Source organism: Frankliniella occidentalis, unplaced genomic scaffold (genome assembly GCF_000697945.3).
Source record: "Frankliniella occidentalis isolate FOCC.00 unplaced genomic scaffold, Focc_3.1 Scaffold39, whole genome shotgun sequence".
NCBI lineage: Eukaryota > Metazoa > Arthropoda > Insecta > Thysanoptera > Thripidae > Frankliniella > Frankliniella occidentalis.
In genome coordinates, this window is record NW_026267169.1 from 2,082,145 (window position 1) to 2,103,062 (window position 20,918).

At 47.4% G+C, this 20,918-nt stretch overlaps 3 protein-coding genes across 8 annotated transcripts in view; 2 read left to right on the forward strand and 1 right to left on the reverse strand.

Moving 5' to 3' along the window:
- The window catches only part of LOC113202613 (neural cell adhesion molecule 2-like), a 299,769-nt gene extending 291,296 nt beyond the window's left edge, over window positions 1-8,473 (forward strand). For both annotated transcript variants that reach the window (XM_026416924.2, XM_052266439.1), the window contains 4 exons: window positions 3,762-3,914; window positions 4,027-4,220; window positions 4,832-5,207; window positions 6,252-8,473. In XM_026416924.2, coding sequence (XP_026272709.2) covers window positions 3,762-3,914; window positions 4,027-4,220; window positions 4,832-5,207; window positions 6,252-6,463 — 935 coding nt within the window. In that variant the 3' untranslated portion in view covers window positions 6,464-8,473. The remainder of the gene's footprint in view (window positions 1-3,761; window positions 3,915-4,026; window positions 4,221-4,831; window positions 5,208-6,251) is intronic.
- Window positions 8,474-10,364: 1,891 nt separating this feature from the next.
- LOC113202614 (zinc finger MYND domain-containing protein 10) lies at window positions 10,365-13,063 on the reverse strand. Of its 2 annotated transcripts, XM_052266488.1 has the most exons (12): window positions 12,816-13,063; window positions 12,635-12,743; window positions 12,446-12,559; window positions 12,238-12,371; window positions 12,017-12,148; window positions 11,809-11,939; window positions 11,427-11,578; window positions 11,214-11,351; window positions 11,028-11,140; window positions 10,823-10,948; window positions 10,645-10,730; window positions 10,365-10,549 (listed from the first exon to the last, which is right to left on the reverse strand). In XM_052266488.1, the coding sequence occupies exons 1-11, from the start codon at window positions 12,911-12,913 to the stop codon at window positions 10,652-10,654; spliced, it is 1,326 nt and encodes a 441-aa protein (XP_052122448.1). In that variant the 5' UTR covers window positions 12,914-13,063; the 3' UTR covers window positions 10,365-10,549; window positions 10,645-10,651. The 2 variants fall into 2 exon arrangements, with proteins under 2 accessions (XP_052122448.1, XP_026272710.1); XM_026416925.2 differs by having other exon boundaries at window positions 10,365-10,730.
- A 118-nt stretch (window positions 13,064-13,181) lies between these two features.
- On the forward strand, window positions 13,182-20,676 carry LOC113202625 (anillin). Of its 4 annotated transcripts, none has more exons than XM_026416940.2 (20): window positions 13,182-13,440; window positions 13,709-13,835; window positions 13,914-14,258; window positions 14,342-14,544; window positions 14,941-15,192; window positions 15,682-15,816; window positions 15,972-16,175; window positions 16,254-16,476; window positions 16,567-16,955; window positions 17,048-17,144; window positions 17,246-17,378; window positions 17,498-17,615; window positions 17,700-17,804; window positions 17,893-18,108; window positions 18,201-18,453; window positions 18,541-18,950; window positions 19,035-19,208; window positions 19,299-19,493; window positions 19,580-19,752; window positions 19,838-20,676. In XM_026416940.2, exons 1-20 carry the CDS (start codon window positions 13,423-13,425, stop codon window positions 19,932-19,934), a joined length of 3,867 nt encoding a protein of 1,288 aa, XP_026272725.1. In that variant the 5' UTR covers window positions 13,182-13,422; the 3' UTR covers window positions 19,935-20,676. The 4 variants fall into 4 exon arrangements, with proteins under 4 accessions (XP_026272725.1, XP_026272727.1, XP_026272729.1 ...); XM_026416942.2 differs by having other exon boundaries at window positions 13,914-14,102; XM_026416944.2 differs by having other exon boundaries at window positions 13,914-14,102; window positions 14,396-14,544.
- Window positions 20,677-20,918: the final 242 nt, after the last annotated feature.

A 20,918-nucleotide genomic window follows, 5' to 3' on the forward strand; every position in this document is an offset into this window, starting at 1 on the left:
TGCAGTCACGCCACGGTACGGTGGGCTTTGGTCCCCAACAAAAGGCCGCTTGACCAGCGACAAGGACAAGGCTGCTGTTTCCACCGAGTTTATGTCGCTGCTCGCCGGTCTGGCCCGTGGTGGTGGTGCTGGTGCCTGCTCCGCGCCCGCCTCGCGCCCCGAGGGGGTGAATTTCAACGGAAGCAAGTGAGAGAGAGGGTGAGAGAGTGGTGCAGGCACACGAGAGTGAGAGAGGCGGCCAACAGCAGGCAGCCGGCCCATCCATTGTGGAGCAGATCCACTCGCTAACTAGCTAACTATGTAGGCGGCAACTGTAAAGTGTTACTGCGCCCAGGACACACGCTGGCGCACGCTGCGTTCCCCCTGCCGCTTCTCTCTCTCTCTCCCTCCCTCTCTTTCTCCACCGTCTCTCTCGCTCTCATCTCACTCTCTCTCCATGTCTCTCTTTCTCCGCTCTCTCGCTCGCTCTCTCTTCATCCCCGCCCCTGCTGGTCATTCTGCTGTACAGAAACTTTTCAGCGCAGCCAGCCCCGCTCCCCACCCGTGACCAGGGGGCAGGTTTCGGCCCCGACGCTCCGCGGCCCGCAGCGGCATTGGGGGCGCGGGTGGGGCGTTCGGTCGGGTCGGGCTTAGTTTGGCGGGCCCGGCGCGTGAGGCTGTGCATCAGCTGCTGCACAAAATTAGACCAAAGTTGGCTCGTTAAAGATGAAGCTTATGACTTTGTTTACGTATTCATTGGATGTTGTCGAGGTGTGTGCCCCCCGCGCGTATCACTGGCAGAGACAAGAGCAAGAGGTGGCTGGAGAGGGGAGCGGGAGGTTGGTGGTGGTGGAGAAGAAGGAGGAGTGAACTTGCGAAAGGCACGCCGCGCCCGGCCCCGCCACGCCCCGCTGGGGCGGGAGGGCCGGGCCGCGCCCGACCAAGTTGGGTGGCGAGCCAACGAGGGAACCACCACAATGGAGTCTGGCGTAGGTAAGCCGTGGGGAGGGCGTCGCGGGCCAGCGTGCGGAGCGGACTGCCTGTTGAGGGTGGTGATGGTGGTGGTGGTGGTGTGGTCCCCATGGTGAAACCTTCGGCGGTGATGTTGGTGGCGACGACGGTGACGGCGGCGAGGAGGAGTAGCTGCTGCTGCTACTACTGCTGCCCTACCGCCTGTGTCTTGGTGATATGCGGCAAAGTTTCGCCGGTCGTTGCGCGGGTCTCGGTTGGTTTGTGTGGTTAAGCAGGTCACGTCTCGCGGCGGGTTTATAGGGCCGGGGAGGCGGCGTTCGCTGCACTTTGGTTGAAGCCGGCGGCGGCGGGGAATTTTGTGCCGGAGTCGTCAAAGGGTTTTTAAGGCTTATAGGGCCGTTTTGGAAAAGCGAGGAAGGGAAACATGAATCGCTTTGTGCGTCGCGCGCGCGTTGGAAACTTGGAGACGAGCTGGCGGCGGGTATTTCGCATACGCTCCGGCGCCCCATTTTCGTGGGCGCGGGGAGCGTCGCCCCGTGCTCTCTACCTCCGCCCGGCCCAGGCCCACGCGCGCTTGGCTCGTCGGCATGAAAATTTAACAGCAGGCAGGTAATTGCATCGTTAACGCGACATGAATTTGCAGTAAAACGGCCATACTTCCTAACTAACTAACTGTATGGGCTTCCCGTTTTAGTTTTAGTGGTGACGAGACCGCGGAGGGGGAGGAGAAGGAGGAGGAGGTCCCTGTCATCGTCCCGAACGCGGTCCCCTCCACAATCCCTTGAGCCCCTCCCGCCCATCGCCGGGGACCAGCAGGGCCCTTCTCACCACTACCACCACCACTAGTGCGAGCCGAGCCAGGCGCCGCAGCAGCACCCTGTCAGACCCTGGACCCGAGGCTCCCCTCCCCCGACACGCGCGGTGCGCTCTGCAACCGCTTGCAATTCTATCTTTAAGCTTTCTGCTGGCGCTGCTGCTGGCACGGCCGCGCTCCGGGCAGGTGGGCCGACCGGCAGGGCAGCCGTATTGGGCGGGCGGCCTACCCGGAGCTCTGCAGGCGGCAAAGCTGGACCCCTGGCAGGTAGGCCACCGCCGGCCTCCAGCGCGGCCGTGTTGGGCGGGCGGCCTACCCGGAGCTCTGCAGGCGGCCGCGGGTCGGGCCGGTGGTTGGTGGGCATCAGTGCATGCGGAGGCTTGCTGTGCTCTGTGCTGGCTGCTAGCTGCCGCTGCAGAACTTCCGCCTCTGCCGCCACTATGCTGTGCTCCCGTCCCGCACCCCGCCCAGTTGCAGTTCTCGTTGTTTTCTCCGAGTTGGGAATGAATTGAATGGGAACTTGATTCTGCAGCAGCAGCATGAGGCACGTGAATGGACGGTGTGAGGGAGGGGGGGGGGCTGGCTCATCGCGTCGTTGTACACGCTAACCGGGGCGCTCATTCTCGAGGGTTCCCGCTACCTCACCCTCTACCCACCCTCGCTCTCTGCGATCATTGGCGTTTCGCAAACTCTCCATCCCCTTTTTTCCAGGCTGTGAAGAGGGCCGCTATACGGATGTACAGGATGAAAGAAAATAAGGCCAGCAAACGTTTTTCTTGTTGTTGCTGCAGTCGTTTTATTTTTGCGGCGTGTAGTCGAGCGGACTCCGTGGCGTCTCGCTGTGCCTGGAATGGCGCCCACACAGTTGTCCTCCGGACAGGGTCTGGCGGTGCGGGGGCGGGGGCGACCAGTGGCGCCAGTTCGGCAGACAGGGGCTGCCCGCCCAGGACAGCAGCAGAGAGCGCAGCAGCGCGGCACCCCTTGCTCATTGCTATTTCATTTGTAAGTTGTTGGGTCCACCCACACCTCTGTCGCCCCGCGCGCCGCAGCAGCTGTCCGCACGGCTGTCCGCGCGCCTGTCCGCAGCTGTCCCCGCCGGCCAGTGGCCTGCTCCTCCCCCGCCGCCGGCCAGCCAGCCCTGGCCCGGACATGACATGACACACTTGCGGATGGGATTTTAGGGATGGATGGAGCTGGCGCGGGTTAGGGAGCAGGGAGAGGGGACATGGCGCGCGGGGGAGCGGGACGACAGCCTCTGCGAAACACAGTGCAGCAGACGTGGTGAAATATTAACAGAGAGCGGAGTGGGCGCCGGTGCGGGGCGGGGGGCGTGAGTACTCGCGCCGCGGCCGCTCCGTGTTGGGTGTCCGAAAGGGTAAAACAAATGGGTGCCGAGCGGGTGAGAAAAGGGAACAAAACAGAGGAGTCAAGGTATTTGAAACCAAGCGGATTTTTTTTTTTGGAACATCTTTTTTGTGGCCCTTGTGGCGTGGCGGGGCGTGGCGGGTCGCCTGGGGGGCGGCACGGGTAACAACATGGGGGGTTGTGTCGCTGGCGCTTGTTAGTGCATCGCGCAGAAGAAGACGCCCGGGCACAGCGGCACAGCCAGGCCGGCAGGGGCACACGGCGGTGCAGCAGGCCACCCGGTCTCATGTCACTCTCTCGCTCAGAGGCGAGGCGGCGGGGGAGCGGGGGGCACAGTAAAGTGTGCGAGTCCCACTGATGAGGCTGTGGAGGACGAGGGGGCTCCTGCTGTCCGGGACAGAAGTGACAGCGGACCTGGCTGGCCCTGTCCCCTTTACTTGGTGGGTATACTCTCATATCGTGGGTGGATGGGGGGCGGAGGGGAAGTGGAAGGGGAGGGGAATGGAGACTAGAGAAAGGAATGGCGCCCGCCCGAGTGAGCGGGCGCAGGTCAGAAAGACAGCAGGACGATAGTAAATTGTTTGTCGGTGGAATAACCGCGCGGGGGGCGCTACTCTCTGTCCTCTGCCAGGCGTCCAGGGCGGCCGCTTCGATCAGATAGCGGACGGGCTCAGCATCACCCGGGTCTCGGTGTCGGACCAGGGCTTCTACGAGTGCGCCGCCATCCAGATGTCGGAGCAGGTCACCGGCCAGCAGACCCGCAACATCAGCCTGCGCGTGCGCCGTGAGTACAATTTCCTTAAAACGCATCGTTGTTCAATGTTGGTGACATTGAAATAGTAAAGTCTTTACTGAGTGTTTTTGGCCTCACAATCATCAATCTGTTCGTTTCGCAGACAAGCCGACCTTCCTGGCGGCGACGACCAGCTCGCCCGTCTACGGCTACCTGACGGGCGAGGTAAACCTGACCTGCGCCGTGACGGCCGACCCGCCCGCCACCATCTCGTGGTACCCGGAGCGCGACCGGCAGCAGATGGTGGAGCCGCTCGCGTCCAGGGTCATCAACGAGGAGAACAGGTCCACGCTGAGGGTAAGGTCCGCTCCGCAGGTCGCCTTCGCGCAAAACCACATCATGTCGTTGCACAATAACAACGAGCCCCCCTTTTCTCTCTTGAGACACTACGACAAAGGCCTTGTTGTTTTTCACGTTAGGTGGAAATACGCGAAGACCCCGTGTATATTAAGCACGTGAGTACAGTGTGCGGGCGGCAGGGTGCGTTCGTGGCGCCCCGCCCCCGCCCGCGACCCCCTCCCCCCGCTAGCACCCCTACCACCGCCCCTCCTCCTCTCCCTCGCGATTAGGACCGCTGTGACCTGACCCCCCGCTAGGACTTTAGGCAGCCAAGGGTAGCGATCCGATGCGATATATTTGCTCTGGCTCCCAGCGGAGGCCCCGGGCGCGGGGAGTGGAGGCGGCGCCCGGGGGGACCGCCCGGGGGGGACCGGCGGCGCCGGCGCCTGACCTTGCTGGAGGACGTCGCCGGCCGGCGTCCTCTGCACGTCACCGCGAGTCCCTCCCGTCCTCTTCATTTATTTCGCCAGTCGTCGTCCAACAACTGACGAGATGACGTCACGGGCGGTAGTGCTTAGTGTGCATGCTTGTCGTTGTCGAGCTGGCTGACGGCGCGCTCCCTGTCGCAGGTGAAGCTGAGCAACATCACGGTGTTCGGCAAGTACACGTGCATCGCCCGCAACCAGCTGGGCAACGTGACGCGCATCATCCAGCTGCAGCAGGGCCTCAAGCCCAACCCGCCGCGCGTCGTCGTGCTCACCTCGGCCTCGGCCACCACGGCGCAGCTGGACGTGAGCTCGCCCGTGGTGGGGCCCAAGGTGCAGCACAGCACGCAGAAGAGCGGCAGCAACACCGGGGGCAGCAGCAGCGCCGGCGGCGCCAGCAGCAGCGGCGGCAACAGCAGCAGCAAGAGCAACGGCGCCAACGACACGCTGGGCTACCGGGTGCGCCTCACCCGGATCACCAACGGCACGTCCTACTCGTTCGAGCAGGAGTGCGAGCCAGGTGAGTGATGAGCAGCAGCTCCGTTTACTGCGGCTGGAGCTGGACCTGTGGAAGGGAGTTGGGGGGGAAGGTCGGGGTGTATAATTTTGAGTACACGTCCGCGAGAGTCATTCGCCCAAAAATAATTAACCGCCGCGGGCGAGGCTGGCCGTTTCATCTTTGAGCTGTTAATTTTCGGCGGCCTCCACAGCAGCTCGCCGTTAGCAAACGGTCGGCGGCGGAGGCCTGCTGCTATCGCCGCTCTCTGCTTCCTGTCTGAAATGCAGTGGTTTACAGCCCCCTTGCCCTAACCCCTGCTCTCCGCCCCGGCAACTCCCCCCCCCCCCCTCCCGCCTAAAGCCAACGACCACTCAAATTCCCCGTGTTTGGATAGCAGATGCCCCTTTTGCCTCGTTGCGTAGGTGAGGATGAGGCATGCGGAGGGAGGGGAGGGGGCGAGGTTTTGGAGGCATAAAGAAGAGAGAGGGAGGGAGAAAAAAAAAGAGGAAGCCGGGAAGGAGGGGGGGAGGGCTTTGGTGGGGCGCGGGAGTTCAAAGGCCCCCCGTTGGCTGGTCAAGGCTCTCTTTTTACAACCCCGGCGGCGGCGGCCGGCCGGCCCGGGGCCGCAGTAGATTTCTAGATTGCCCCGCCGTTTTCCACCGAACGAATCGTTCCGCCCTTACTTTCCTTCCCCACCTGTATCGCGGGGCGGGCGCAGGAGATTGGCTCGCACTATTCTTTATAAGCGCGAAAGAAACAGGTGTTGAAAGGGCGGGGCGGGGGACCGCCAGGAGGAAGTGGGGGGAGGGGGGGGGGCGATTGGACCTATTCCAGTGGGCCGTCAAGGAAAGAAGGGAGGTGGTGAGAAAGTGTACCCCCGTCCCTCGGCCCGCCAAAATTCTACTTGAGCGCTTTTCTGCAGCACCCTCCCTCGCTCCTCCGGCTGGGCAGCGGGCGGGCGCACGCCGTGCATTGTCCCCTGAACTGCTTTTGTATTCACCGCGCCATCAGCGTGATTGTTTTTTTGTTATTTTTAACGCCCTCATGTCTGCCCACTGCTTGCAGCGCCCTGCCGACTGTACAACCTCACCCCGGGCTCCAACTACACGATGCGGATCGCCACCAAGGGCCGGGCCGGCCTCTCGGACTGGGTGAACGGCCCCATGTTCCAGACGGCCATGGGCGCGGCCTCGGCGCTCGCCCCCAACCTGGTGGCCGTGGCGCTCTTGCTGGTCGCCGCCCTGGCCGGGACCCCGCTGGGCGCCGCCCGGTCGTAAGGCCGGGTGCCGCGCGTGCTGCTGCTACGCGCGCCGATGCCGCTCCAGGACGACAACGACGACGACGTCGTGGACGCGGCCAGGATCGTCGCCAGCCACCCGCCTGCTCCGGGCGAGGCCCGCGCGGCCTCCAGGCAGCGCTCCAGTGCCTCCAGTCGAGCCCGGCCGCGAGGCTGAGCGAGCGCTGTGAGCGCTGCTAACGGCTGGAACGGGCTGGAGTGGGCCGCGGAGCGCTGGCATGCCCCGCCATCATCTCCACACAGAGCGTCCGCTGGAGTGTCGTTTTCCGATTCCATTGTGCGCCGCGCGGGGCGCGCTCCTCATCGTGATCACCGTCAATCAAAAGATTGTAAAGTATTTCCCAATCAGAATCTGTGTATATTGTTTATTTTGCTGTGATTCTCTCATGATTTAGCCGGGCCTGCTTGGCGCCGAGCCGCGGGGGCCTCTCTGTCAAACAGCGTCTTCGTCGCGAGGCGAGGACGCGCGCGTGCTCGGCCCCCTTTTTCGTTATTATTTCTTTTCCTCGACTATAAAAGAGAAAAGCGACACGTCGTCGCCTCGCAAGGACGAAGCGAAGAGGCCGCATCGTACTAGACTTTTCTTGCCTCGCGGGTACGTGCGAGTATGAGTTTGTGTGTGTGTATGTGTGTGTGTATGTGCGGGCGCATGCGTGCGTGCGTGAGTGTGTATGTTTGCATTCGTGTGAGTGTGCAAGTGTGTGTGTGTGTGTTTACTGTGCCTTGGCGTGCGCGTGAGCGCGGGCTTTGCTGCCACGCTCAAGTTTAACTCGTGTTTGTATTCGATCCAACCCCTCGGTACACAGTGCCGAGGAAGAGACCAAAGCCAGCCTTGGTCCGCTATTTGCGCTGCTCTGCCCCGCCCCTGCTCAGCCGCCTCATTCTGGGCCGAATCCGAGCGCGGTTCTATGTGCTGGATTAACGTCGTTTGGCAGTCGCAGTTTGAGGTCGACGGCCTTTCTTTGTTTCGCCTGTTTCGTCGCTCCTTATACATTTTTTTTGGAAATGTGTCTTACTGTGCCATGCTAATCGACAAGCGGGCATAAATAAAATTCACGAATGGCTAGTTATTTTTAACAATAATCGTTAGTTTTGGCGGGAGGAGCGGGTCGCGAGGGCGAGGCGAGCGCAGCGCGTGCCGAAGGCAGCACCGAAGCCCCTGCACGGGGAGTGAGACGGCTTCTGGAACTGAATTATTTTTGGAAGTGTAGAAGGCACGAATTGCGAGTGAAAAATTAGCTTAGAGATACGAAAAAATAATTGTGATTGGACACAAAACAAAGATTTGAATGGTCTCGATATATTTTTTATGAAATTAGTTACTGATAAAACTATGAAAGCTCCTTGTCTGTTTATGTTCACGCGCCTTTGTTCTCAGGATACTAGACAACTTTTCTAGCTTTCCCAAAACAATTGCATCCCCATTATATTCTCAATGACCATTAGGTAGTCGACCCTAGTCCGCCCCCCATCAGACACCTGTTACAAAATTCATTACCAAAAGGACCCCCGGCCCAACCAGCCTCTACCGGTCCTCCTTCAGGTCAACCTAAGTTCACTGCCCCCCCCCCTTTTCCCCACGAGAGGTCGAAGCTAAACTCGGATTAAAATCCGTGACTAGTGGGTGAACGCTCGGGACGCGGGGGAAGAGGTGAGGAAGCGCGCCGGGGCCGGGGCAGATTCAACAGCCCGCCGGCCTTTGAGCCTGCCACGGTTTTGAACTTCCCTCCCCAGTCCCGGGCGACGCACACAGGTCCTGGTCCGGCCCCCACTTGCCCCTGGATTTCATAAAGCCCATCCCCTTTGGAATGGGGAGAGGAGAGGCCGGGTCGTTTTGATATGGGCCTGCCTGGGCTGGCCTGGGCAGGCCGGGCCAGGTCCTCTGCTCCACGAGCTGGCGCAGCCCAGCTGTGCGAGGCTAGAGGCGAGGGTCGCACCTGCCGGCCTTCCCCGTGGGAGCGACAGAGAGAGAGCCCCCCCCCCCCCCCCCCCCCCCTCTCTCTCTCTCTCTCTCTCTCTCTCTCTCTCTCTCCCCCCCTCCCCTTTGGCCTGCTTGTGGCGTGTAATGCTCTGCCGGCCTGGCGAGTGGAGGGTGGCTTTTAAACCGATTACGTGCCGTGATGTGATGAAGACAAATGAACCACTTTCCCATGATGAATGACATGTATGGAGGAGGGCACCCCTGACTCGACTCACCGTCTGTCTGCGTTTCCTCCTCCCCTCCCTTCTCTCTGGCTCTCTCTCTCTCTCCCTCTCTTATTCACCCCAATCCTTCCCTCACGTAGACGTCCGCCATGCTCCTACTCTCTACTTTTTCCCCTATACCAACTGTTTGTGGTTCATGTGCCTTAGGCAACTCAAAGCGCAGCATAAAGTTTAAGGAACGTGCGAAATTCTGTCATTTTTTCGTAGTATTGTGTCGCCAGCTCCAGAGCAACCTACCTGCTCTGTTCTGAGCTGTGTTGCGAATACAGTGCCAAGGTTGTGTCAGACTCTAACAAATGGTCAAGATTTTGTAGCAAAAGAATTAAATGTGCAAGTACTAATGAAGTAAATAGGCAACGAAAGTAAAAAAACTATTTTTGCTTGTATTCTTGACATTGGACAGTTTGACACCAGAGCACCACCTACTAAATAATTGTTGTTTCAAATTGAAAACAGTTAATTTGCTTTAACAAATATTTTGTTGTGGTTGTTATTTTAGCAGCAGACCAGTCACATCATCTAAGCATTGATTTTCACTAATCTGTGATATTTGAATAGTTATTAAAGTCAAGACACTCAAAATTTTAAACATTTCCTATGGGATTTCTCATTTTAAAATTTTAAGAATTAATTAGTCATGTGGCTTTTATGCAGCAGATTCTGGCACATTCATAAGATTGATTTGGTATGAGAGCTAATTCTTTGGGATGGGCACTACACAGCTGTTGCTGCTTTCTCTTAGGTGTGCAGTTTTTCCTGAAGGAAGACAATTGAAAAGCCCCTCGCTCTCCAAAAAAATGTGTACATGATCTCAGTGATGTTTGCTTCAGAATCTGCTTTTTAATTCAGTAGTTCAGGATCTCTATTGTAATATAGGATTAATGCTTGTACCTATCAATTATTTTGGGAAAAATTAAAAAATAAAATTGGTGTATATGAAAAGAAAACTTAGTTGTGGAGTGAATACAAAATAGGGAACAATATCGATTCTATATTTTACAGTGCAGAATTATTTGATAGGTGCCTTGTAAAGTTGCATAAAACCCTTGTCTATTGTTAAGCAAAGTATTTATTCATATATATGTACATAAGTATTGTAGATGTGTAATTAAAAGTATAAAACATGCAAAAAACGCATGCATGACTGTATTATATTGTGTAAGTAGACATGGAGTACGAAATGGGTTGCTTTTTGTGACAGCATTTTGTTGAAAACATAAAGCTATGTGTTAAAAATATAGCGATTGTGACAAAATCAGATTAAGTGAATTAGTACATACATTCCCTCTTCATTCAATACTCTGTTTCCATCACGTTGTTAATTATATGTATAGTTGTCACATACACGAAACGGGCTGTCACAATGAATGTTCATTTTGTTAGACTATTTTTCTGAGATTTACAGAGTGCTGATTTCTTATTGTTTAGCAAACATCTATACAAAAGAGTTTTACCTGGAAAGATGGAAATTGTGTCTATTTTGCACACCATATGATCTGCACTTGCCAAAAAATTGTTTGGAATTGAAACTTCTTGAAGGAGGTTGTTGATGAGAAATCCAATGGGATTTATGAATTCCGCAACTGACTTCATTTTAAAAAGTGTAGTCATAAAACAAGTAGATTTTAAGCTGAGAAAATTTGAATTGTTGCAAATACTTTTATCACACATGCAAATTTAGAATTTTTCAGTTTTAATTTGTAGATGTTAACTTGCCCTTTCTCTAGTAGGACAGCATAGTGACAGCTACAAATTGTAAAATGTTAATTGACTGAGGGATACATCTTTACATTTCTAAGAACCTTACAAATGATTTTCAATATGTTTGTTGTTTTATGCTCTGTTTTGTTTGTTTGATTTTCTATGACATGCAAATTAAAGGACTTAAATACAACTTTGGCGAGTGATGGAAATTAATTAGCTATACATTAGATAAATTCATCATTATCAACTTACCCTTCCCTTACTGCTGAGCTTGTCCTGTTTCTGTGACTGTGTTACAAACTCGTTTATGACTTTCCCAACACTTCACTTGGCATTCCCTACAAATTTTAAAAGACAAAAGAAATAACTATGACAAATGAATATGAACAGTCAATATGTTATCAATGAACAGTTTTGGTATCTCTCTTACCTTCCACAATATCTTTCTATTTTGCACCGTGAGCAGCGTTTGACAGCTGGATCTCCACAACCAGCACATCTCACCTCCTCACTTATCAAATGTTCAAATGTCTCAATATTGTAAGCAGATTTCAAACTGAAACAGTGTACATGCCAGACAATAGTAGAATATAATTATGAGCACAGCATGTTTACTAACAAATACAAAAATCTACCTTTGAGCCATTCTTAAAAAAGTATCCTTATCTTTGAGGAAGAGTATTTTTGCTTGCCTGCAGGCGATTTTCTGCCACTTTCCACCTCCCCAATCCAATATACGTCTCCTTATCTGATAAAATCATACAGGGATAATATTTAAAATCTTGCAATACAAGCTTTGAAAACATTAAAATTAATCCTACCTCTGGGATGACCTCAAGTATTAAAGGTTTCCGTGATGTAGATGAACCACTTGATATTTGGAGGTGACAAAGGAACTGCTTAAGGTCAATAAGTGGTGATAATTGATCAAGAAGAGGGTCAGTCATGTATTTCAGGACCTATAAATATCGAAAATACTCCAATTTGAACTTTTTTCTAAAATTTGAAATATTTTTAAGAAACAAGAGACATACTTTTTGTAGCTGACTTCTCCTAAATTCAGAAAACTCATAGTTTCTTGCACAACTATCTCGTAGCAATAGCTGTCTTAGGGCCAACCACACTTGCCCCTCAACTTGGGTCAGTTTCATTAGATCTTCACCAGATACTTCAACCCACTTCCCATCTAGTGTCAGTAAAATATTAAGAACAGATTACTTTACCAACAGTCATGACAAAATTGATGTCATATCAGAGGTACAGGATGTTTAGAACGGACAGGTGAGGAGAGTATTTAATCATCCAAGATGGTCCTATATCTACGATGCAAGAAGAAAATCTGACAGAAACAAACTATCCAAGTGCTAAAAGCAAGAGTCAGTGGAATGTGCAAAAATCACACCAGAAAAGACAAACCAATGAGCTTAAGCTTCTGTCCTCGTGTTTTAGGATTTTCTCTTTCCCACGGTCGATTTTCTAGCAAATGAACCAAAAGTAGGGGTACATCATGATGTGTATACATCCTTGATGTCACAGCAAGTGGTAAGCTATATGAAACAAGTATGTTAGTGCAGTCAACTTTAAAAAAGAAAAAGAAAAAAGAGAGGAAAAACGGCCTTCTTACCTCTCCATAGATTCAATCAGATATTGTAAAATAGAAATACAGCTTATTCCTATATTAAAAGAGATGAGTGCTTCTTGGTCTTTTATTGCATCCCTAGTTGAAGTACACGAGGGATCATTAGGAGATTTAAACCTGCATCCCAAAAAACACCTCAATTTAAAAAATTTCAGAAAAACAAAAACAAGTACAATACTGAAAAAATTTGGATGATCAACACTTACCCTGTGGCAACTTGGAACAGCAATGGCATACAGTAGTCTAGTAAATCAACAGCAGCATCCCCCAAAGCTTCACACGAGTCACTATGAAAGAGAACACTTTGGAGAAGGGATACTGCAGTAGCTTCATGATATAGCTGGGGGAAAAAATGTGAAGATGAATAATTTAAGAATTTTGGTTTAATGTCATTTTCAATAGCAATAGGCATACCACAATAAAGACCAAAATAGTATCTTTTGGGTTTTCTTCAATACGAAATATTTCTGGAAGAACATTCTCCCGCCACACAGAAATACATATTGCATCATGAACCAAAACAGAGACCTTTGAAAGAAAATTAATTAACAGTTAGCATATTTTTTTAGAAAATGTATTATTGAAGAAAAAATCTTGCGTTACCTTGTCATGTGTTGCAATAAATTCTTTAACGACTTCTTCTCTATGCTCAGACGCTTCTAAGGAAGCTTGTTGAGTCAACTTTAGCATATATCCATGGCTCTGCAACCAGCTAAAGAAAAGCACAAAAAATTAGCAGAAACATTGCAAAATTGTGACAAAAACACATCGCCCGTTTTCGTACCTTTCGGTTCCCAGTTCGTCGATCTTGCTCGGCTTTAGACACATCACTAACTGCTCGATCTCTCCAGCATTCAAAACGTCAAACGATCCTTGTTCCATTTTGATTCTGATAACAGAAATACAGACAGTTCTTTGGTTCCAGACTAAACGATCTCGTTCCTTCGGTTTGAGCAAGAGAGGTCAGCTGACATTTAGAGACAAACTAGCCGCCGTCGGACATTTGTAAATAAACCAACAAAAGAGGTACGAAATAAGCGCCTTTTAGAACTCCTCAAGTCGGCCTCGTTCATTTTGTCCACCAGAATGCGCTGTAGTCGAACATATCAACCTCCCTGCACCTCTCCTCCTCCCCTCTCACCATGCATCCGCACTGTAGCGGTTACGTTTGAATCCCGGATTCGAAAATTGTAACGGTCGCTTGTGTTTTCTCCTGTCGGCATGATTGTTTACTGCGATAGTTTTGTCTCGGATTGAATGGGATATAGATTACCAATATTAGTCTTTTGTCTTGACAAGTGTCCCGCTATAGTATTTTGACGATTGGTAGTACAACTTAGTGAAATATTTATATTATTCGACGTGAAAACTGTGTAAAGCCGGCTGACGATATGGATGCATTCACTCAGGTAAACCGAAATTTTCTCAGCTCTATTTTAATCCTTTGTCTCGTCCAATGCTATGATTTGCGTCCTTATTATTTCACGCTTTTTTTTATTTTAAATGTTATTGTTCCAAAACAATTCAAAATTTAAATTTTACAATTAGAATGACTTTTTCCTTAATTTGTTTGGTTAGGCCTTTTTCGTTTTTCCAATCGTACCTACTCTTCTGTTTCTGCTGTATTTCGGTTTAGCGAAGTTTAATCATGCTTTTAAATATTTTGGGATGTTTCAGCGAATGTTGGAGCGTGCTCAAGCTCGAAGAGAGAAGTTAGACAAACAGCTTAACAGTGTTGGTGAACAATCAGCATCAAAAAAGAGAGCTCCATTGATTGAAAACAATCATGCAGCAAATGAAATGGGTACTGACTTACCTCTATGTCCACTACTTAATATCCATTTGGTACTGTTTCCTTACAATTATCTCTTTTATTATTTAGACTTGCAATCAAAATGTGCTTCTCCATCTCCAAGAAAAAGCAACATAGCGACTAGGAAGATGTCAACTGCTTCACCCAAGCGAACATCAACAAGCGGCCGCAGATTTAGTAAATCCCCCAAGAAAGAAGCTACTTCACCTCCACCCCCACGTCAAGTTTCAGAAACTGAGTCTGATGAAGATGAAAGAGGTATGCAGACTGATTCTGACAGTGAAAGAGAGCTTGTTTCTGACGCAAGCAACTTTCAAGTGAAGGAATCTAGAGAAAAGGCAGATGGTGATAGTGGGGCTGTTATTACTGATCAAGTTCGATCTCGCCTCAGGCGCTTGGGAGCTCTCTATTCTGGTTAGTCTCTTCTTCTCCATAGCTTAATTGGGTCAAAACAATGTTGTTCATGTTATACTAACTGTGTTTGTTTTTTCTTCCAGATTCTGAGCAGTTGTCATCACCTATTCATCGTACTGAAAACAATTTTTCTGCAGAACCTGCTTCACGGCCCACCCGTAACAAATCTGCAACACGCTCAGCCCGTTTAGCTGCCCTTGCCAGTACAATTAATGAATGGGAAGATGACCTCAGCCATCCAAGTGTGGCAACTGCCTCTGCTCGCGTCAAGGCTTCAGACTCACCTGTAAGTCCAAATCTCATTTCCTATCTATCTTCACCAGAAGTATTCCTTTAACTACCTTCTGAAAAGCTTTCAGAAATAATACATCTAACTGTATTCGTATTGAAAGCCTTGCATATTGCGTACCCTCTTAAATATTCAACTAATTCTCACTGATTATGATCTTTTAACTGATTGCGGTGTGACTTTAGCAATTTCATGCTTAACCATCTATTTGAGTTTTTGAATTTGTATTGCTTTTGTAAATGTGTGGTTCTGAGTGTGCTTTATATCAGAGGCAACTTTTTGATTGTAGTCTGTCTATTGTGATCTTAAAAGCTTGTATACTCATGAAATCGTCTTAGATATTCATTGATGGACTTTGTTGTATACCTCTCATTGACAATTTCATTTTTTTAGAAACCTGTTACAAGGTTTAATGCAGCTGGAAGAAAACGAAAGTCAGTTGACAAGAATGAACTGCAACCCACTGTCAGTAGCCCTGCTAAAAGTTTAGGGAGTTCAATTAATACCACTTCCAGCTCCAGATTACCTGGTTTAAAGGCTACCAGGAAATCTGGAGGAGGATGCAGTCCAAAAGGGAAAATACCAACAGAGGTAACATCTCCCACCAAACAGTTGCAGTGGGACAAAGCCATGCTTGATAGCTTGGTGAGTGTTCTTCACTTGCTCTAGTATTTAGGTTTTTCAATTTGGGGCCTTCTGGAATCAAGAAATTTGGTGATAACACTTAACTTAATTTTCCTGTCCCGTTACAGAGCTTTTACATCTGTTGGTGTTTGTGTCTCTTCCCTTAATTGTTATCTTCTCATGTTAAATTAATTTTTGCATGCATGTTTGCAGTGTAATACTCAGGTTTGCATGGATTTTCTGGTGTTGAGGTTCTTTCTTATTTGATTTTGTTGGCTCCTCAATTTTTTAGAGGTGACCTGTCATGTCACTACCAATTATCAAAATTGAAGAATAGGCAGCTATATTGAAGAATTTGAGGAATTCTCCAGCATTGTCTTTTTGTTTTGCATATTTTATTGTTCCTTCTGTTCTTTCTATTTAGATTTATCTTGTCTTTATGTTATGTGTATGATATCTTGCGTGTGTGAATTTAAAGTAGATGCATGGTTTGTGTTTATTGGCATGCAGGAGTCCCAGGGTTTTACCCGGTCTACTTCCAATAGTCGACTTACATATGACTTTGAGGAAGGAAGTAAAGACTCCAGTATTGATTCAGAAGGGTTGCAAAATTTGGAAGAAGAAGAAGAAGATGATCATGATGAGGTAGGGTTTGACTAAGGTCAAATGCAATGTAAATGTACTAAGTAATTCTCTTTCCTACGCATTTTCACATTTTATTTCTACTTTAAAGCATGGCATCTTGACATCCCAATTCAACCTTTGTTTGCTGTAGTAGTTAGTCCTATATTTTGTTACAGAGCCCAGCACGAAGCCCATTGAAAAGGGATATTTGTAGCCCATCAAAGAACTTCAATAAGTTCACTAGCCCATCTCGCAGCCCAATGGTCATGGGAGTAGCTCAACTTCGAAATTATGCTTCTCCCACAAAGCAGGCTCCTGGTAGCCCTAAGCAAGGCGCAGCTTCACCAGCTAAGACTCAATTCAAAGTCAACCTCAAGCCGGTTGGTTATCAGGTCTTCTGTCACTCATGTCACTCTGATTTGGATACATTTTAAATTTTCTTTTGATTTTTCAAACAGGTTAATATTGATGTTTCTCAACCAGAGGGGTCAGTATTACAAAGAGCTGCAAAATACGAGTCTGAGGCTACTAGCCCATCCAAGCGTCTTGCAAGGGATCCAGCTGAGCTACCCCTCTCTGAGCGAATGGCACTATTTGAGAAGAACAAAGGGCCGTTACTGGTGCCCAAAGTTCCATTTGGGGTACCAATGCCTGCAAAACTACTGAAAGAGACAGAATGTGGTACTTACTAACTTACTAAGCTAATAATTCCTCTCTTAAATTATTTCCTTCATTTTATAAAATCTATAACTTTTACAAATTCTTTTTCAGCTTCTCATCAAGCACGTAAATCTCCTCAGCTAATTCGCAAATCACCCCCACAAACTCGAAAGTCTCCTCAGAAACCTTCAACAAGCTCATGTCCTCCAATCAAAGAACCAGTGATGAATCTGCCTAAATCTCCAAGCAAAGTAGCTACTACAATGAAACAAAATATTGAGGAGTCTGCTATTCTTCGACGCTTGCAACTGTTTGAGGCTGGAAGAGTGGGTCTTGAGGAAAGTCCCAGCCGTCCCCAAAACCAGGCAGTTGCTGAGAGGCGGAAAGAGATGGAGATGCTTTCCAGTCGATGGAATCGCAACAAAGAGATGGCAGTAGATGAACCGAGTTCTCCCAAACCAAAGACTCAAGCTTCACCACTAAAAGCTTCTTTCAACATGGTCTGTAACATTCGTGTGTTTTGCTTGCAAACCAGTAATTGAGTACCAACCGTAAGCTTTCAACTGTTTGTTTTCTGGTGTTCTTTTTAAAGGTACCAGGAACCCCACCTCCGCCACCTCCTATGCCTACTTTGCAGCCATCAACTAAATCGGCTTCACCTCGCCGTTCACCACGACGTCCTCCAACTCGTAAGTTTTTAGTTCTGATGTAATTACATATTATGTCTATCTTAGTGTCTGTGGAAAAAGAAATCTTCTGCATCATTTGATGTTATTTTTGCATTCTTTAGAGGAGGGTTACCCAGGCCTAACAGAAGTTAAAAAGATCAAAGTTTCGCCACCCAAGCCAGGTCGCTTATACCCAAGCCTTTCGGATGTGGAAGCTACAACGGAAACCGAGGAACAATCTAGTGGTGAACAGAGGTATGCTATTTTGTCCATGTGTTTTCTAATCTAAAAATAATAGTAAGATTTCATGCTGTTATCGCAGGTAATTTAGTCATACATTATTTAGTAAATTGTTTCCCCTTGAAAATTTTCAGTTATGAGGATGCTGAATCAAGTTTAGAGCCTGAATCAGCTGATAATAGCTTTGGCAAAGACATACTGGAGGCTGCAGAAAAAGTTCACTCATCTTACAGATCACAGAAGGATTCCATGGTGAGAAAATTTCTTACTATGCAGTTGTTTACCTTTACACAATGATGTTTTATAAATGTAGTAATTTTTAAACTAATATTCTAGGATGATGTTTCAATCACTGAGTCTGCTGTGCTTAGAGATATGGATGATTTCCTTGATGAGGCTCTTGATAGTTCTGACGAAGAGCGAAGTTGTTCTCCTAAAAAGGTACAAAGAGTAAAACTAAGCTGCCTTGCCAGCACCTTTCATCCTTGAAAAGTGAAAATTTTTTATCACCTGTATTATTTATTTGTAGGCTCCGATAACTCCCAGTAAAAAGTCTGACAGTTTTTACTACAAGACATCTGTTCAGGAACCAGTTCCTGCACCTACTCTGGAACGCAAGTCACCGAGGCGAGCTTCTACTAAATATCGTGCTCCTCCTCCACCTGTTACACCTTCAACTACATCTGAGGAGCAGCAACTACCACTGATGCACACAGTCAGTTTTTACAGAAAGCAGCAGAATATGGTATGTTGTATGTTTAGTGAATAGTACACCTTTTTTAGATTACTTGTACCTTATCTCATTTGTGGGTATTCATATCTCATTCTATTTTATAGACACCTCGTACACCTGCTAAACAAGTTCAAACTCAAGGATCCCCTGAAAAATGTTTGGGCTCACGCAAAGAAGACAATAAAGAACATGAAAGAAATCTTGTTGAAGTTCGAGTCAGAAATCTCCTTGATGAAGTTTCCAGACAGCAAACTGTCATTTCCCAAGCCAGTCAAGCTCTTAATTTGTGTAATGCCACTGTTGAATTCTCTGGTTCTGCTGAACAGGTTGAAGGGGAGAGATTGTTGTTACTATCTAGTAAGTACTGTGCTGAGATTCTCATCAAAACCACCAACTTATTGTGTCATGTATCTGTATCATGCAATTCATTTTGTTTGATTTTAGCACACAAACGCCAAGCCTCTCTCAATGAGATTCAGAGGTTGAAAGTGGAAGGTACCCTGCGTCCTCAAAACCCATCTGGTCATGACACAAGTAATTTCTCAGAGCATGGCACCCTTCACATCAGTGAAATTACCTTACCAGTCAAGCGTGATTTTGTAAGATCCATTGCTGCTGAAGATAATAGCCATCATTTTGTGTGCCTTGCTAAATGCCAAGATGTCGTCCTGGCCACTTCTGTCCTGTCAATCTCAAACACAAGGGATTTGCAGGGTGGTCAGACTCTACGTTTTACCTCATCTCTGACTCTCCCAGACCTATACAGCAACTTCAGAGTTACTTTAGAAATCTACACTATGACCTGCCGTAAAGAAATGCTTCCCCATGATGTGAAGTATCACATCAATAAAAAGGTTTGTTGTCTTTCAATTTTTAATTTTATAAATGCTATCTCATTTTTAAAAATCTAAAACTTCTGTTTTGGTCATTGCTTCTAGGATTCTAAACATCGCATGACTCCCAAGAAACAAAAGCAAGACTCTCATCTTTTGCGCCCCCCTATTCAATCACCAGCTGGCCCAGGAGCTGTGAGGTCTCCTCAGTTCTCTCTTATTGGATATGTCATTTTCTCTCTGCGTGAAATTCAAAGAACGTCATTTACTCTCAATAAGGTGAGGTAGCTGCTTAGCTTAAAATATTCTAACAGACTCTTTTTGCTTAAAATTTGGACTGATGTGTAATCGTTGTTGATTTTTTTATAGGTACCGTATACTAGTCCTCTTGAAGGAAGTGTTCAGCTTCACCTTAAATGTGATCTGTCATTAGATATTGAACACAGAGGCTTTCTTACCATGTATGAAGTAGTTTCGGGATATGGTGCATGGCATAGGCGTTGGTGCCTTCTTAAAGGAGAAATGTTGTCCTATTGGAAGTATCCTGATCATGAAAAGAAAGAGGTTTGCATCAAAATGAATTAATTCCAATTATTGCTTGCATCATTACACATTTTACATGGTTCCTTATTTGAGAAATCTTGTCTTAGGTTCCAATTGGTTCAATTGATCTGCGGTCTTGCATAACTGAAAACGTGGGCCTGGTGACAAGGGATCTTTGTGCTCGTCTGAATACTTTTCTTCTTGAGACCTCTCGACCAGCTAAATCAACTGATGAAGATTCACTAGACTTGGTGTGCAAAGGCAATGTCACTCATGTTCGGTAAGTATTTTGGTTGTACCATGTGTCGCTACAAAATTAACTCTCCCCCCAATCTTAAGTCCCCTACATTTGATTTTTGTTTTAGGCACCTCCTGTCAGCTGATACGAAAGAAGAGCGAGTTGACTGGTGCACTCAACTCAACAAAGCACTCACTGTAATCCGTGCTTGGGGAAAGAACTGAACTTAGCTTTGGTTTGTTTTCTTTATTGTCTGCCGGGATAATGAGGGACCATTTACTTTTCCTGTACATTGTCGTCAGTAATTCTATCATAGTAAGAGACTTTATCTGTACTCAATTCACTAATCACTAGTATTGCATGCATTTATATGGGATAACTCAGCTCTCTTGTACTAATATTTTTATTAAGCTGTACATAATTTAATTTATCTTTGAATGATACTTACCTTGAACTTTGGTATGTACCATTTTCTTCTTGACTCTGTTTTACTAATTGCTTCACATTTCTAATGAACTAAATAATTCTAGAAAGAGACACAAACAGTATTATTCAAGCTAAATCACTTGTTAACATTTTGTAGGACACCATTTTCTCCTATTCTGTTCTGTGTTTTCATATTAGATCTTAATATCTTGACTTTCTTGTAAACTTCTTCACTAGGTCAAGGCTATTATTTTCTTTTAATCATTTTAATTTGCTCTCTATTATGAGAATCTCATTTAGTTTTACATTAGTTGCAGGTGTGGGAGGACATATGTCTAGTAGCTTTATTCTAAACTTTTTAAAAAGCTGACTAACATTGACAGACTGTATTTACATGCAAAGTTTAAATTAACTCTTATTTTATCACTTTTTTTACATGCAAGTGATATGTAATATTAATATAGTCCAGCAACCAGTCTATGTAAAGGTTCACTGCACAGGTTTGCAGAGATCTTATACACAGTCTGGTGCAAATATCTATTTTGTGTTATATTTTATTCACTTTATTTTGACTTGATGACACAAGGGCTGTGTACTTTGTACTGCCTTTTAATTCATTCAACTAATGCTCTCTCTCCAAACCCTATGTTTTAATTTTTTCCTTTAATGTGTGATGAATGTGTTACCTGTAGTTGATCTGTAAAACGTTGGCAATATTTCCCAAAATTTTCTCATCTTAGAAAAATATTGTTCTAAATTTTTGTGAATTTCCAGTGTATCGT